The sequence below is a fragment of the Danio rerio genome, chromosome 4 (genome assembly GCF_052040795.2).
Source record: "Danio rerio strain M-AB ecotype USA chromosome 4, GRCz13ab, whole genome shotgun sequence".
Taxonomy (NCBI): domain Eukaryota; kingdom Metazoa; phylum Chordata; class Actinopteri; order Cypriniformes; family Danionidae; genus Danio; species Danio rerio.
Genome location: NC_141024.2, coordinates 54,968,906 through 54,986,848, shown reverse-complemented (window position 1 = coordinate 54,986,848; position 17,943 = coordinate 54,968,906). Strand labels below are relative to the sequence as shown.

Below are 17,943 nucleotides of genomic sequence, written 5' to 3'. Positions count from 1 at the left end.
AAAACGGCTACATTATTATAGAGCATTCGCTGCGACGACGATAGGATCTGTTATCAGGCTTATGTTCCCTCTAATATTTAGAGATTTCCTCTGAATTCTGTAAAATCACTGTTGTAAAGTAACCAGAATTTCAGTATCTTTCCTAATATTTTACTGTTCTCTGAAACTCTGAATACTTCACTTTAGTTTTATTTAGGATATATTATTTTACGCAACAATCGCTCAACCGCATGTGCGTGCGAACAGCCGTGAAAAAGGCCTAGAAGTCATGACTAGGCCCACACAGAATCTGCGCGCGCAGAATTCCGCAGATTTTCCACAGAATTCCGCAGATTTTTAGCCCTTCATTAATTCTGTTTATTTACTGTGAGTAAATGTGTGTAAATCTAAAATTTATTCAGTTTTAAAATTAATTACAGTAATATTATTGACTAATATGAATATGTTAATTGGATTTAAGTACAATGCAGTTTGTAAAGTAATATTTTCTGTCTTTTAGTAGATATTTTATATGAGAGACTTGCTTTGTTTACCAAATAAAGTGAATCTATTTGGATTTGCATTTTAAACATTAAATAAAAGTAAAAAAGTTTTTTTTATTTTTTTTATTTCCCATATTAAGGTTTTAGTTATGATACTGCCAAAATCATTCCACAGAAGATTTTTACCTAAATTTTCCGCAAAAATAGCAAAAAAACATCAACAGATTCCGTCTGGCCCTAGCCATGACTGCAACAGTAAGTTGCAAAAAAGCTTAACAAAAAAGACTTTTATTTTGGCGTGTCGTGTGACGTCATCAGGCGGCGCCGCTTCAGCGCTGTAATTCAACTGGAGAAAGGTTTGTTTTAAAACGTTTACAGATATAAACCGATTTAAAGTTAAAGTTTTAGTTTTTTATATGATGTTAAATTATGTTACTGCTGTTGGAAATATTTTAACCCTTTATACAACGTAGTACTATTTTATTCTCAGTAACCGAGGGCTTTTTTTATAAATAAAGTAACAGAAAAGTGTGTAGTAAGTGTTTTAAAGAAACGTTTTACCTGATTTCTTTTTGTTAATTACTCTTATATTAAAAAACTGTTTAAGTAGTTAAGTGTTGAAGAGAAGTTATTTTGTTTCTGTTCATTGTTTATTTTAAACAGGACATTTTTATTGTTTTGTTCATTTTAAACAGGATAAAGTGTCCAAACACAGAGAAAAACTCCTCCAGAATCGACTGATCTCCACACTGTTATAAAGATGGCGTTTATTAAAGAGGAGAGTGAAGATGTGAAGATTGAAGAAAAATTCAGAGTCAAACCGGAAGATCTGCAGAAACAAACAGGTTGATTTTTATTATCAGGCCCCTTTTACACTTGTGCGTTTTAGTTTTGAAACGATGTCCACACTAGCATTTCACCTAGCTTTTCTGAACAACTCTCTGTCCACACCAAAACGCTGAAAAAGCACAACACGTAACCACACACACTCTCGGGCAAGCGCTGCAGAATATCTATCAAAATAAGAGCTGTGCTCGTCGAACTGCTCATCAAGCATCTCCCGCTGGATCTAATCTCCCTATATTTATTAAACGTGATATTTCATTCATCTTGTTGTCTGTATCTAACGACATATTCCCCGACTTTGGTCATTGGAATCTATTACTTATTTTTAGGTAACGTGCTTTGGCTGAGCGCAAAGATAAGTTAATGATAATGTAACCACGAAGCCTACATTCTGTATATTGACTGATCGCTTGCCTTTATTTCCTATAATGTATAAACTTATTGTGTTATACTTTTATAATGGCCATTATCGATTATTAAAACTGATATTCAGCAAAAGAGAGGGTATGTTTCGTATTTTCACTGAAATTGAAAGGAGGCAGTTGTTATAGGCTCCGTTTTGTTCTAAATATCCACACAGTGAAGATGATGCTCATAAATGCAGCACAACGCCTCAGCATTTCTGCTGTCTGTTAAGTTGATAATATCAAAATGAAAATAGGCAGTTCCTTAAATCATGTTTTCATTTTATTGTTAAGAAAGTGAAACAACATAGCCAGGGTGATGTGAATGAAGTTATAAAGTACACTGTTCCCTTTGAAGATTTACCCGTGTCCTCGGTAGTCTGTTTTCCATATCAAACTGGGGAGGGGGAGACTGCAGCCTTGATCAAACTTGAGAAGTCTGAACTTACAGGAAGAGAATGCAGGACGGAACTATGTGTCTTCGTTGTCCCCCATCCACACTGGAGAAGCGGCGTTTTAGAATGAAAACGGCCTCTTTAGCTTTTCTAAAATGCTCCGTTTTCGTTTTAAAACGCATCAGTGTAAACAGGGCCTTAAATATGGAACAAAATCAATGCCGAAAGTCTTGAATTAAAAAGCTTGTTGAATGTCACAAACTGAAAAAAATAATACACCGTATTAACAAGTTCTTGCATTTTAATGACTTGAATTCCAGGGTTTGTATTTTTAGGTCCTGAAATTTAACATAGCTGTTTAATTAAGATGTGAATATTTCAACTAAAAATATTTCAAACACGTTTTCATGCTTAAAAATTCAATAATTCATATTCAATTTTCAGATTTCACTTACAAAATATTCAATACCCTTTAAAAATACGATGTATAATATTCAAAAGGTCATTTTCAGTTCATTTTATTTCAGTTCAAATATTCGCTTCCATAAATTCAGTGGATCAAATTCGACTGTTAAAATTCAACATTACATCTGGGAACTGCAGGAAAAGCAGTAGATTGCAGATTGAAGATCGCCAGCTGCTCTAGCTTTCACCAGCAGGTGGAGATGGAATAATGTAAGATTTTTAACCCAGTAAACAGGCGAGAAAAAGGCTAATAAAGGCAAAAAAGTAGCATTTAATATTAATATCAATGCTTTGGACATTATAAATGATAAAAAGTATGAGTAAAATGAGTAAATGAGGTTTTAGTCATCTATATTTGCCCTTATGTAACGGAAGCCAGCTGGTGATCGCGTGAATATCAGTCCTCGGATCCAGCCACAGTCGTTGTTCTGCAATCTTTAGCATCCTTGTAGCTTGTCTCCCATGCTGGCTCGCTCCCTGCACGGACCGGTGCGGTTACTTGCACATAAACCGTCTTTTGATGAAAATGATGTTACACATTGTCTGTCTTTATTGACTCTTTCGTCCATAGACGCGAAGTATTATATTGACAGCTAAAGAATATAAACGTAAGAGAAACAGGAGAGGAAATATTATAATAATAATAATACAAAATAGATAAACATTGACAGGGCTAAGAACAATTACGAACAAAGATATTCAAAAGCAGAGAGATTTTATGAGAATGTCACACAAAACAGTTTACTTGGAACTGTTAAACAGAGAGTTAAGGTATGATTTAAGGTTGGTTATGGATGGGGCGTGTAATTTAAAATAATTTAACATAACGTGCGAATGCATTAAAGGAGCGTCTTCAGTTATTATTTAAGCGCAGCTATGTCAGGATTGGGATAGGTTATATAATTTCATTATTTAAATTATGGTTATTAATAATAATATTTTATGACATGTATTTGGGCTATTGCGCTTAAATAAGTCATCCGTGATTCTAAGTTAATATTTCTATTTATATATTATATTTAATTGTAAGCAGACAAGTCATCTTAACGTGAGCGCTTTAATGGTCAAATAGGTGTCAAAACGCGGTGTTTAGTGATTATTTACATTAACCCTCATTTGTATAATAAACAAACGAGTTGAGGATCAAAAGACGTGAAAGAGAAACCATTAAAGATACAGCGCGCTATAATCCTTCTGCCGGCTGTTTTTATCATTATTAAACAAACATAACGAGAAAACCCTCGCTGCTCTTGACTGAAGGATTTCTGTAGTTAAAGTGTTTTTCTTACAGTGAAGATGCTTAAAGCACAGTTTGTTTCATATTTTTATTCTATTGTATTCATTTTTCTTTCCTTTGCAGGGTGGAAAATAACTGTATATATACACTTGAAGTCAGAATTATTAACCCTCTTGAATATTAGCAAACCTTTTCCTGCCCAATGTCTGTTTCATGGAAAGAATATTTTATTAACTTATTTCTGAACATAATAGTTTTGATATCTCATTTCTAATTACTGATTTCTTTTTGTCTTTGCTATGATGACAGCACATAATATTTTACTAGATATTTTTCAAAATACAAGCATTCAGATTAAAGTGCAGTTCAAAGGCTTAATTAGAGTAATAAGGCAAGTCATTATAACGGTAGTTTATTCTGCAGGCAATCAAAAATATATATTGCTTAAGGGGGCTAATTATATTGACCTTAAATTGGTTTCAAAATATTTAAACCTGTCTTTATTCTAGCTAAAATAAAACAAATAGAAGAAAAAATATTATAGGAAATACTGTTAAAATTCCTTGCTCTGTTAAAAATAATTTGGGAAATATTTATAAAAAAAAAAAATCTCAGGAGCGCTAATAATTTTGACCTTAACTGGCAATGGTTTTGAATAATCGTGATTACAATTATGACCAAAATAATCGGGATTATGATTTTTCCCAAAATCGAGCAGCCCAAAAAATAAAAAATAATCTAAACACATGCTTAAAATTCCAACATAATATTGAAAATAATTAAAATAAATAACTTTAAATAATTATTTAAATTTTGCTTACTCGCGCAATCTGCTTGTCAACGTATCTTAAAGGCAAAATCAAAACAAAAATGGCAGACAAACGTAAATGCAGTGATTCTTCAGAGGCGAAGAAAAAGATTAGACAGTATGACAAAGCCTACCTAAATTTTGGTTTTATTGAAGGCCAAGACAAGTTAAAACTGATTAATTCATATTTTCTTTACATATTACTATATATTAATATTACACAAACACACACACACACACACACACACATATATATATATATATATATATATATATATATATATATATATATATATATATACACAGTACATATGTGTGTGCGTGCGTGCGTGCGTGTGTATTTATATGGTGGGGGGGCTCCAATGTTTGTATATGTTTATGGGGGGGGGGGGGGCCCAAAGAAAAAGGTTGGAAACCACTGATATAGGTCTTCAGCTAAGCCTCAGGACATGCACAAAGGCAAGAAAACAAAGACAAAAGTACAAATGAATGAAAACAAGTAGCAAAGTTTGTCATCTTCTCATCACTCCAGTTTACAGCAAACATGGCATTAAGCATTTGCACAAGTTCATTCATTCATTTTCCTTCGGCTTAGTCCCTTTATTCATCAGGGGTTGCCACAGTGGAATGAACCACCAATTTATCCAGCATATGTTTTAAACAGCGGATACCTGTCCAGCTGCAAAATAGTACCGGGAAACATTTGCATAAGTTATATACAATAATGCAAACTCAATAATATAAGCTGAATTATGCGCGCTTGCTATGAACATGCAGGATTTGTGTCAATCAGGTTTTCCAAGAAAGAGATGCACATGAGGGAACACAGCATGAGTAATCTAGAGCGAGTGCATTTGATCATTTGCTTTTAAAGCCACAGGCACAAAAAGAGCTTGGTTTTTCTCTGACCTCCAAAATGAAATATTCTGCAAGGTATATGATCTGATTTTGAGCTAAAACCTCAGAAACATTCTGGAAACATTAAAGACTTACTTTACATCTTATAAAAAAGGTTCATAATAGAAACCCTTTAAAGGTATTTCTGACACAGAAATGAAAATAGCCTCACCATTTACTTTCCATTGTGCGGTTTTAAACCTTGATGAGTTTCTTGATTCTGTTGAACACAAAATAAGATATTGTGATAAAAACGCTGACTTACTTTGTGTTCCAGAAGAAAGGAAATGTTTAAAACCACATGATGGAGAGTAAATGGTTAGCTCATTTTAGTATTTAGGGTAAACATTGATTTCATGCTTGCCACTTTAAGCCTTCATACTAAAGTTCACTTTTTTGTTCTTTTTTTAAGACCTGATAGTGCTGAAAGAAGAGACACATCAATGGAATGAATTGGAAGATAAACAACAAGAAATAACGACTGATGAAAAACCCACACTGACTAAAAAGACTTCATCACGTGGAAGACCTCGGAAATCCAAGTCTAGGTGTAATTTCAGCTGTAAACAGAGTAGAAAGAGTTTCTGTCAAAAGCCAAACCTTGATGTTCACACTCGAAAGAAACCTTACACCTGCAAACAGTGTGGAAAAAGCTTCTATAATACAGGAAACTTGGCAGTGCACAGAAGAATTCACACTGGAGAGAGGCCGTACACATGCCAACAGTGTGGAAAAAGCTTCTATTCTACAGGAAACTTGGCAGTGCACAGAAGAATTCATACTGGGGAGAGGCTCTATTCTTGCCCTCAGTGTGGAAAAAGTTGTAAGCAAAATGGCAACCTTGAAGCCCACATGAGAACTCACACTGGAGAGAGAAGCTTTATTTGCACACAGTGTGGGAAACGTTTTTCTCAAAAACAAAACCTTACCATCCACATGAGGATTCACACTGGAGAGAAACCTTACACATGCACAGAGTGTGGTAAAAGGTTCCCACATAAAGGCTCACTCAAACACCACATGATAAGTCACACTGGAGAGAAGCCGTTTGCATGTGCTCATTGTGGAAGGAGCTTCACAACCAAAGCTAGCCTCATGAATCACATGAATGGTCACACTGGAACCACAGTGTTTACATGTGAGCAGTGTGGAAAGAGTATCACACGCAAAGACTCCATTAAGCAACACATGAAGACTCACTTAGGAGAGCGTTTTCGATGCAGTGACTGTGGAAAGGGCTTTAAATATAAAAGAAGCCTCGTCAATCACATGAAGCTTCACAATGGAGAGCAAAAATAGGGAGGAGAAAATGTTTGGGGAGATGCAGAGAAAACTGTCCTACACCCTTAGATTGTGTTTTTGATCATTCACATTGTTTGATTTTCACTCCCTCGAACAAACACCGATTTGCCTCCAATTTTGGCCTTTTGTCTGCAGTTTCACAAAACTTGGTGGTGAATAAAAATCCACCTAAACTCGGCCGGTGTGAACTTGCAATGACAGTGAGAGACTGATGCAGACTCCATAAAGCCCTGTTCAGACTACACAATGCCATTTGCCTTTAACAACAGATCAGATTTGTGTCAGATTATGAGATTTTGACTTGAGCAAATCTTGATGTGTTGTGGGTAACAAATGAAGACTTTGGTTTTAAAACACTACACATTTATTTTGATGGACTGATTTTAGAAAATAAAAAAGTTTTCCTCATTAAGACAATTAAACTTTCTGTAGACAACTGGTTTCCTTTGAAGAAATGTTCATGTGAAAACTCCCACATTACTACAAATAAATCTGTGTATGGGAAACCCAGTATCTCTATTGTGAATGAGAATATGAGTGATTTGTTAGCTTACATGCTAATTCCAGGACTTAACAGACTACTGAAGGACTTCAGCTATTTGTAAATTCCAATTATTATTAATATGCAATACATATTGTACTGCTCATGTGGACTGATAGATTATATTGTATGCTGTCTGCATATATATATATATATATATATACTATTACTAACCAGCAATGATAGGTGAGCAAAATAAAAATTGAAAGAGGATACTTTTATTTGACCTTTCATGAGTCTAATAATCTCAAAGTCACACTTTAAGAGAAGGTCCAAAAACCTGCATTTACAAATGAAGAATGTTTTGCAAAGCATAAAAGGTTGTTAACCACGTAATGCTGTGTACGATTTGTTTTAGTTACATCAAATTTAACTTGTTTATTGTAAAAAGGGTTAACATGGATATTGACATGAGACATTCTGTATTAAGCATTAAGTATTATGAGTCATGAGTAGGGCCAGACAGAATCTGTCGACGTTTTTTGCTATTTCTGCAAATAATTTTGATAAAAATCTGTTAATTTCTGCCGAAATATTTTGGGAGTATCATAACTAAATCCTAAATATGTGAAACAAAGAATAATATCTTTTAAACTTTTATTTAATGTTTAAAATGCAAATCCAATTAGATTCACTTTATCTGGTAAACTAAGCAAGTCTCTCGTATAATATTTCTACTAAAAGACAGAAAATATTACTGTACAAACTGCATTGTACATAAATCAGATAAACATTTTTATATTAGTCAATAATATTACTGTGCCCGGCGCTACTGAGCAGGCGATGGAGTAAGGTAAAAGTTGGGTGAGCTCTGCAAAAAACGTAATATAACTTATAAATTTAAGGCGCTTTAATCGAAAATATGAGATGCTACATCTATCTAAGACTTTACTACTTCACATAAAGCAGCTGGGTTCTCTATAAATCCAAATGGCGGGCAAACTACGTAAATATAAGTACACGGGGAAAACCGCTGCTAATCAAGAGGATGCTAATACACCTAGCATGATGTCCGAGCCAGCCGAACACACTGACATTTTGGAGATTAAAGCTGAGCTGATCTCATCGATCAAAACGGAAATAACCTCGCTCTTTCAAAAAGAACTGAAAACTGCACTGTCAAACGAATTTGAAATGGTCAAAGCTGAATTACAAGCAGTTAAATCCGAGATAGCAAGCAACGCTTCGGCTGTTCGCTCAGATCTTGAGGCAATTAAAACGACAGTGTCAGACATGGAACGAGGCTTATCCAGCTGCTCAGACGATGTTACAGAACTGCAAAACACCGTGCGCAAACTGGAGAAAAATGTAGTAACCCTACAAGAGAAATGCTTGGACATGGAAGGGCGAATGAGGAGGTCAAACATTAGAATACTGAATGTAGCCGAAGATCCTGGCGCATGCACTCCAGCCTCAGTGTCGAAGCTGCTCAAAGACACCCTCAAAATGGATAAAGATATACTGATCGATAGATCTCATCGCACTCTCCAGGCAAAACGTGCAGATGGTAAACCCAGGGCCATTGTTGCAAAATTGCATTACTACCAGGACTGTGTGGAAATTCTACGCCGGGTTCGTGAAACCGGACCCCTTCATCATAACGGCGCAACTATATTCATCTTCCCCGACTACCCGCCGAGCGTGGCCCGTGCAAGATCGGCTTTTAACGAAGTCCGAAAACTACTACGAGGAAAAGATGGTGTTCGTTATGGCATTCTTCACCCGGCCAGGCTCCGAATCACACACAACGGGACGGAAAAGCAGTTCCAAGATGCAGCAGAAGCCCTGACTTATGTGAAAAATAATATTCTTTAAGACGGCTCGACCGTCTCTGATTGAGTAGTACCAAGCCACTTCAGTGACTTTGTTTTTTTTCATACACTCACACTCCCATCTAAATGACCATGTTTGAGTGAGTATATGAACATTACATCTATGCAGAGACTGACTGAATTCCTATTTCATGGATGAGGAGTGAAAAACAATATTACTGATACAAAATCACTTACTATTTTCAGTTAAACTTAAAAGCAGGAAATATAATTGGGACAGTACAATTACTGAGTTTATTATTATCATTACTATGCTGTTATGTAACTGTCATCCTTGTTTTAATAGGTGATTGTTAATAATATGCGCCAATTTAATTTATTATTTTTTAATTTCATTTTTGTTTTCTTTCTTTAATAATGTGCAGAGCAACTTGTGAGGTTAAAACTCCCCAAGTAAGCACTTTATGTGTGGATATTGTTGCGAGGGGTTAAAGTTGCACCATGTTCTATTTGGTGTTTGGGAATGGGTAAATGTCGCACTTCATTTTATACTTCTACTTCTTGTTTTGTTTTCTACAATCTTATTGGAAGGGTCTTTTCTGTTATATTTAAACGAAGCGTTTGTATGTAAGCTTACATTTTTTAAGACGTATGGTTAAACCACACAATGTTAACGCATCAGGCATTTGCCAGGTGAATCTTATAAGTTGGAATGTTAAATCTTTGAATCATCCAGTGAAACGTGGAAAGGTTCTCTCACACTTAAAACAGTTAAATACAGATATCGCTTTCCTACAAGAAACCCACCTGAAAACTTTTGATCACTTTAGACTAAGAGGAGGATGGGTGGGACAACTCTTTCACTCGACTTTTCACTCCAAATCTAGAGGAACAGCAATTCTCATTAGTAAAACGGTTTCATTTGAGGCATCAAAAATCGAAGCTGATCCAGCAGGCCGTTATATAATGGTAGTGGGTAGACTAAATAATACTCCGGTAGTTATGGTAAATGTATATGCACCCAATTGGGATGACAGTGCATTCTTTACGGGTCTCTTCTCACGAATACCTAATATAGATACTCATCATCTTATATTAGGAGGAGATATTAATTGCGTACTATCACCCTCACTGGATCGCAGCTCTCTCAAACCAATGATACCAAGTCGTACAACTCAAGTGATTAACCAACTTCTTAAAACCTATGGAATGATTGATGTTTGGAGATTCCAAAATCCTGGGTGTAGAGGTTATTCATTTTATTCACCAGTTCATAAGACATATTCACGTATAGATTATTTTTTTCTGGACAGTGAACTACTTCCTCTAGTTAGTGAATGCAAATATAATGCAATAGTGATATCAGATCATGCGCCATTATTAATCACTCTAGATATGCCAATTACATCAAACAACTATCGGCCATGGCGATTTAATACACTACTTCTCTCTGATGTGGAGTTTGTTAAATTTATATCATCAGAAATTAGAGAATATTTAGTGCACAATCAGACTCCAGGAATATCTTCTAGTCTTATTTGGGAATCTCTTAAAGCCTATCTTCGAGGCCAAATTATATCATATAGTGCCAGATTAAAGAAAAAACAACATGAGCGGCTTAAAAAAATTGAAAATGATATTTTTAAACTTGATGAAATTTTGGCACACTCATCTACACCTGACATGTTTAGACAGCGTTTAGCTCTTCAGTCTGAATTTAATTTATTATGTACAAAACAAACAGAAAATCTTTTAATTAAGTCCAGGCATAAGATGTATGAACATGGTGAAAAGATAGGGAAGATCTTAGCTCACCAACTTCGACAACAAAATGCAGCACATTCCATTATGTCAGTTAATGATAACACTGGCACTAAATTGACGAATCCCTTAGAGATCAACCATCGGTTTAGAGAATACTATTCACAATTATATACTTCGGAGTCTTGTAAAGATGAGTCATTATTTGATTCTTTTTTTAAGAAAATTAGTCTACCCACTATTGATCAAGAGTTCGCTCTAGACATGGAGAATCCATTTTCAAAAGACGAATTTATTAGAGCAGTGTCATCTATGCAAAACGGAAAATCACCAGGCCCAGACGGTTTTCCAAGTGAATTCTTTAAAAAGTTCTCTGGCGAACTTGCCCCTATTCTACTTTCCCTATATGAAGAATCCTCAGTCACGGGCTCCTTGCCAGAGACTATGAATCAAGCAATTATTTCTCTAATCTATAAAAAAGATAAAAATCCATCAGAATGCAGCTCTTATCGACCAATTTCATTGCTGAATGTTGACAGTAAGATATTCGCCAAAATATTAGCGCATCGGCTGGAAATAGTGCTACCTACAATAGTTTCTGGTGACCAGACAGGCTTTATTAAAAACCGATATTCATTCTATAATATACGCAGACTTCTAAATATCCTCCACCATCCCACTCCATCTGATGTTCCGGAAGTCCTTCTCTCACTTGATGCTGAGAAGGCTTTTGATCGGGTGGAGTGGGACTACCTCTTTTACACTCTTAAAAAATTTGGATTTGGCACAAAGTTCATTTCATGGATTAAAATCTTATACTCATCACCTATGGCAGCAATACGTACAAATTGTCACATTTCTCCTTTCTTTTCGTTAGAAAGGGGAACCAGACAAGGCTGCCCTCTGTCCCCCTTATTATTTGCATTGGTAATTGAACCTCTGTCCATTGCGATACGAAATGATATCAATATCAAGGGTATACAGAGGGACAACTTTGAACATAAAATTTCTCTCTATGCAGATGACACCCTCCTATATATATCTGAACCACTAACAACTCTACCACAAATTATGACATTACTGACTGCCTTTGGGAAAATATCAGGTTATAAAATAAATATGCAAAAAAGTGAGCTTATGCCCATTAATAATGCTGGTAGAAAGATTATTTTTACCTCACTACCATTTAAAATAACTAAAGACAAATTCAAATATTTAGGTATATGGATCACTAATAAATACAAACATTTGTACAAAGTTAATTTCCCTCCACTGATAGATTCCATAAAAAAAGACCTTGAACGTTGGAATCCGTTACCATTGTCACTGGGAGGTAGAATAAACACTATAAAAATGAATATATTACCCAGATGTTTATATCTTTTTCAGTGCATACCCGTATTCTTAACAAAATCATTTTTCTTACTTTTAGATAAATTAATATCATCTTTTATATGGAATGGAAAAAATGCACGTATCCGTAAAAATATTTTACAACGACACCGAGACCATGGAGGATTGTCATTACCCAACATTCAGCAGTATTACTGGGCAGCTAATATTCGAGCAATGCTACACTGGTCAAATCCATCATATGACAGTGGCCCTAATTGGTTATCTTTAGAAAACACATCAAATTTTTCAACCTCTCTCCATGCTCTGCTATGCTCAAATTTTCCGACACCTGAACCTTTATCTAAATACTCTTTAAACCCAGTTGTCAAACACTCACTCAAAATATGGGCACAATTTAGAAGAAGTTTTGCACTTAAAGGACTATCAGCCTATGCCCCCATAGCAAGAAATCATATGTTCACCCCCTCTACTATAGACAAAACTTTTGACATCTGGTCTATGAAAGGTCTTAAGATATTAAAAGATATGTTTATTGATGGGCAATTTGCTTCATTCCAACAAGTAAAAGTTAAGTTTCAAATTCCAAATTCCCACTTCTTTAGATACCTCCAGCTGCGAAGTTTTGTGTCCTCCTCAATGAGTCACTATCCCTCACTGCCTCCCCCCTCCCTGCTTGACTCTATTATGGAGCTAAGCCCATACTCAAAAGGACTTATTGGCAAAATATATTCTATAATTAATTCCCACAATCTGGAACCCCTAGTAAAATTAAAAAGAAAATGGGAGGTGGAGCTAGAGATAGAACTATCAGAAGATATGTGGCAATCCGTTTTAGACAATATCCACTCATCTTCAATTTGTTTAAAACATAGAGTTATACAATTTAAAGTAGTACATAGATTACATTGGTCCAAAGTGAAACTAGCCAAATTTAAACCAAATATAGACCCTAACTGTAGCATTGAGCCAGCTACTTTATCTCATATGTTTTGGGCTTGTTCAAAATTAAAGAAATTCTGGCACCTAATATTCAAATTCCTCTCGGACGCATTAAATACCTATGTAGAACCTGAGGCCATAATTTCAATTTTTGGAATCACACCACAGTCCTTATGTTTTAACAAAAGCAAGATAAATGTGATTGCCTTTGCTACGCTTTTAGCTAGAAGATTAATATTGCTGAAATGGAAGGAAAAACTTCCTCCAACCTTTAAGCAATGGCTTATGGAACTTCTACACCACCTGACCTTAGAAAAAATACGATACACTTTTGGAGGCTGTACTGATATGTTTTTTCTCACCTGGCAACCTGTTTTAGATCACGTAAAAAAGATGGACCCCTCAGTCATTTTAGAAGAGTAGAACCTTTCCTTGTTTGTTTGTTTGTTTGTTTGTTTGTTTTTTTTTTTTTTTTTCTCTTTTCTCTTCAATTTTTTGTATTTTCTATTTTCTTTTTTCTCCCCTTATTAATGAGAGTAACATATGTTTTACTTATTATAACTATTTATTTGTATTTTTTCTTAATATTATTTATTTATTTTTTTTTTTTGAACCTAAATGTATGTGCGGCAGGTTTTGTTTGTTTGTTGTGTAAAAAAAAAAAAAAAATTGAAAAGCTATTTTGTAATGTATGTTTCATATCTAATATGTTCAATAAAAATACTTTTGGAAAAAAAAAAAAATAATAATATTACTGTTATTAATTTAAAAAGTGAATAAATATATATTTACACACATTTACTCAAATTAAATAGAATTAATGATGGGCTAAAAATCTGCAGAAAATCTGTGGAATTCTGCGCGTGACATTATGTATTATAAGTTATGTACATGAGTATATGCAGTTGTAGAAAATATGCTCAGTGTTTTCAATAACTTTCACAAAATTGGCAAGTTCTCCTCAGTATCAAATTTTAATCTCAGGAAATCTTTTGATGGATACACATTATTAATCATTTTAACTGAAGTTCTTTAATTTTGGGGAGAATTAAAAAAGAAATGCAACTTGTTCTTATTTTTCTAATTTCTGTGAATTAAAATCTTTTAAAATAAACGAGGTCTGAGCTGATTAGGATGAAGCCTTTAAATAAGAATATTCATTTAAAACTTATTATTACATTTTGTATCTCTAAAAATAAAGATGAAAGAGAGAACATTACAGAATAGTGTGAAAGAAAACATCTGATCAATACTGTGATGTTTTTTAGGAATAACATTAATATTTGTGTAAAAATCTTTAGGGTGACAAGCAAAACCCTGTTTAAAGAATGGGTTGAATTATTTAGCAAAAAGATTGTCATTTCAAGTGAAAAAAAAGTCAAATGCGATTATAATCTATTTGAACAAGTTTCCGTTAAATTTTGATGAGATGACGAGGAATCTGGACCAGCACCAAAGCCACTTCCTCCACCTGCTCCATCAATAGAATATCCACCTGTTACCTCAGATGCCACTGAATTTTAACTATAGTTCCCACCATGATTTGGCCACAACCAGCACCAGCAGTACCACCAGCTCCACCTGAAACATGTACAGAGATGCTGAAGCACTGGGAGCCACTGGACAATGTACCACATGTCCCCTCAAGCTACTTAATACAGTGATCTTTTTTTTTTTTTTTTAGCTCTGCACAGTTGCCAGACATTCAGAACCGCTCCCCAGCAAACATCAGAAACAGATGGGTTCAACAAAGGTTTCCACCCATGTAAAAAAAAAAAAATGTTGCACAACAAATAGTAGTAATAACTATAATATACAGCCACAGTAAAAAGTTTGGAATACTTTATAATAAGCTTATTCTGCTCACTAAAATGTTATTGCATTTTTAAATCACTGTTATTTTATTAAATGTTTAAAATATAATTATTCACATTTAAGCCTGAATTGTACGCATGATTAGTCTTCAGTGTGATGATTATGGAGGACCAAGAGTCCTAGGTTGCCACAACGGGATGAACCGCCAACTTATCCAGCAAGTTTTTACACAGCAGATGCCCTTCCAGCCGCAACCCATCTCTGGAAAACACACACACACACATGCTCTCTCTCTTTCACACACACACGCGCTCTCTCTTTCACACATGCACACACACTCACACACAGGCACGCACGCATATGTCACACACACACACACACATGCACATAAGATCTCTCTCACACACACTCTCTTTCTCACACACACATGCACGTGCACGCACGCACACACACACACACTCTTATGCTTATGGTTATTATTGTTCTGTATTTTAATGTACAAATGATCTATAGAAATGTCATAGAGCTACAGTGTATAGAATTAAAAGTCAGGGAGTAGTCAGTTATTTATAAATGCATTATTTATCTAACAATTGTCAACAGAACAGTAATGAATATAGAGTAGAAAATGTAAAAACAATAAATTAGTTATTAATAATACAGTATTAACAATATAAATAAACAATGTAAATAAAATGTTAAATACAAACAGAAACCGACACAAAGGGGACTTTACAGTCAAGGACCAGTCATTTATAAATGCAATATTTATTTAACAATGGTCAACAAAACAGTAATGAACATGGCATAAAAAATCTAAAAAATTAAATGTGAAATATTAACAGAAAAAAATACAAAAATTAACAAATTAAATAAAATGTTGAATAAATTTAGAAACCAACAAGTGAAATAGAATAAATTAAACTATTATGGTGCACCGTTGTGGAGGATAGTAGCATCTGTGTGCAAGTCCAATATAAACTAAGGATAGCTGATGTTGTGCTGCATCTTCTTTTGTTTAAAAGTAACTGTGTAGTTACAAATACAGGGAAAATCTGTTTGCTAATTATACATACATGAACACATTAGTGCATTGAATGACTACGTTTTTGTGAGCTAAACTAGGTTTTTGGAAACTAAGCATTGTATCAGTTGATGAAATATGGTTATTTTCTGTAAATTAAAACAGTTATAAAAAACTTCCGTATTTTTACAGAAAATTCCTGGCAACCACTGCTGGTATTTTTCAGTAAATTTAAAGGATTTTTTTAGCAGTGTAAATAAATTTAAGTTAATTATAAATGTTGTGTTGATTGACCTAAACAACATTACCTTACCTTTATGTAACTAACTTAAGTTCACTCAAATGAATATTCTTTCTTTAAGGTAACTTAACTCGGTTACGTGGAACCTGTTGACATAAAAAAGTTAAAGCCAACATATAATTTTTTTTGAGTGCAAGGTCCTCTGTCCACGAGACTGCAATGGGCATTTCTCAATCTGAAAAAAATCATGAAAAATAGAATAAATAATTTTAACTCAATGACTCCTTTAATAAAGCACAAAGTAGCTCTGTAAATTAATTTAACACTGTTTCTAGAATGTGTGTAATATTGATCTAATATGTAATTGTACAGTTTGTATCTCCAAAAAACAAAAAGAAAAAGATAGAGGTAAAGTTGGTTTTATATTCGCACATTCGTTCATTTAGAAGTCTCTATATTGTTTACCATATTACTTTGAATATTCGATCGGAATTAGCATGCAAGTATGATTTGAAAACAATATCAACACTTATCTAATTCACTGTGAACAATGCTGTACTTTGATAATCATTAATCATTGTCTGCTAATATGATTTTCCTATTTAGAATTTGCAAAGAATTTTTTTCTGAAATGATATTATTAAGGAGAATGTCTGAATATCCAAATATAAAACCAACTTTACCTCTATAAGAAAAAAAAATAAGAGGAACTGGACAGGAACATTTCAGGCTTTAAAACCAAATATTGTATTGTACATTCATAATCCATTCCCCCACCTTTTAAAATCTCTCTCATAAACGGTCAAACTATAGTAAATTATTCGACGTAAATCTCAAAATACATGCATTTTAAAACACATTATTATTTAAAAATAAGTATGACATGTTTTACATAGATACTGTACTGAATGTACTGAAGCCTAACAAGTTAAGCAAATTTCAACAAACGTTATATCATGTAAACGAAATAAACACCCTTTGATAAATCTCAAGCCACTTTTTTTATTGAGGAGCTGGCCTGTTCCTGTTGCCCTCATCTGATGGCCAAACTCCTGTGCTGGCAAACTTTTTCAGACGTGAAATCCAGGCAGCGTCTGACATGGCTTTGTGGAATTTTTCAGACATTTTTTCTCCTATAAATTAAACGGTTTTAGATTAAAGTATCCAAATTTGAATTACAACACACTAAAACATTAATACGTGCAATTATGTAGATTTTCTTATCTTTTTTAAGAAATCACTATCAGAAAAAAAGTCCTGAACTTTAAACAAAACGATGCTGTGCTCTGTCGAATGATGCTGTTTGTCGAAAATCACTGAAGGTCAAGGAACTTTTTTGACCTCTGACCCGCCTCCAGATGACCCTGTTATTCCTTCGTGTACCTTCGGCTTAGTTCGGAAAATTGATTGACATCTGACTAACCTGTTTGACTGCACACCTAGCGGTGATTCTTGGAACGGTTCCTTCCCCTGCTTTACCATTGCCATGACTCTGATTGGTCAAATGTTGAAAATGTTGAGAATTACGGTCCGCGATTGGCTGCAAATATTGAGATGCTGCAACGTGATTGGCTACAATGTTGGACTGAATCGCTCCGATTGGCTCTCATCTTCAACATTTGTGAAATATTGATGGACAATCCTTCAGCAGCTGGCAT

General features: G+C 34.5%; 2 protein-coding genes across 2 annotated transcripts in view; both read left to right on the top strand.

The window, feature by feature from the left end:
- The first annotated feature begins 798 nt into the window (after positions 1-798).
- LOC100536867 (uncharacterized) lies at positions 799-7,592 on the top strand. Its single transcript, XM_087249274.2, has 3 exons — positions 799-1,017; positions 1,178-1,327; positions 5,947-7,592. The coding sequence occupies exons 2-3, from the start codon at positions 1,243-1,245 to the stop codon at positions 6,831-6,833; spliced, it is 972 nt and encodes a 323-aa protein (XP_087105400.1). The 5' UTR covers positions 799-1,017; positions 1,178-1,242; the 3' UTR covers positions 6,834-7,592.
- LOC108183502 (uncharacterized) overlaps positions 799-17,943 on the top strand; it is a 226,544-nt gene continuing 209,399 nt past the window's right edge. The window contains exon 1 of the mRNA XM_088650251.1: positions 799-838. The gene's annotated coding sequence lies outside the window, so the exon portion shown is untranslated. The remainder of the gene's footprint in view (positions 839-17,943) is intronic.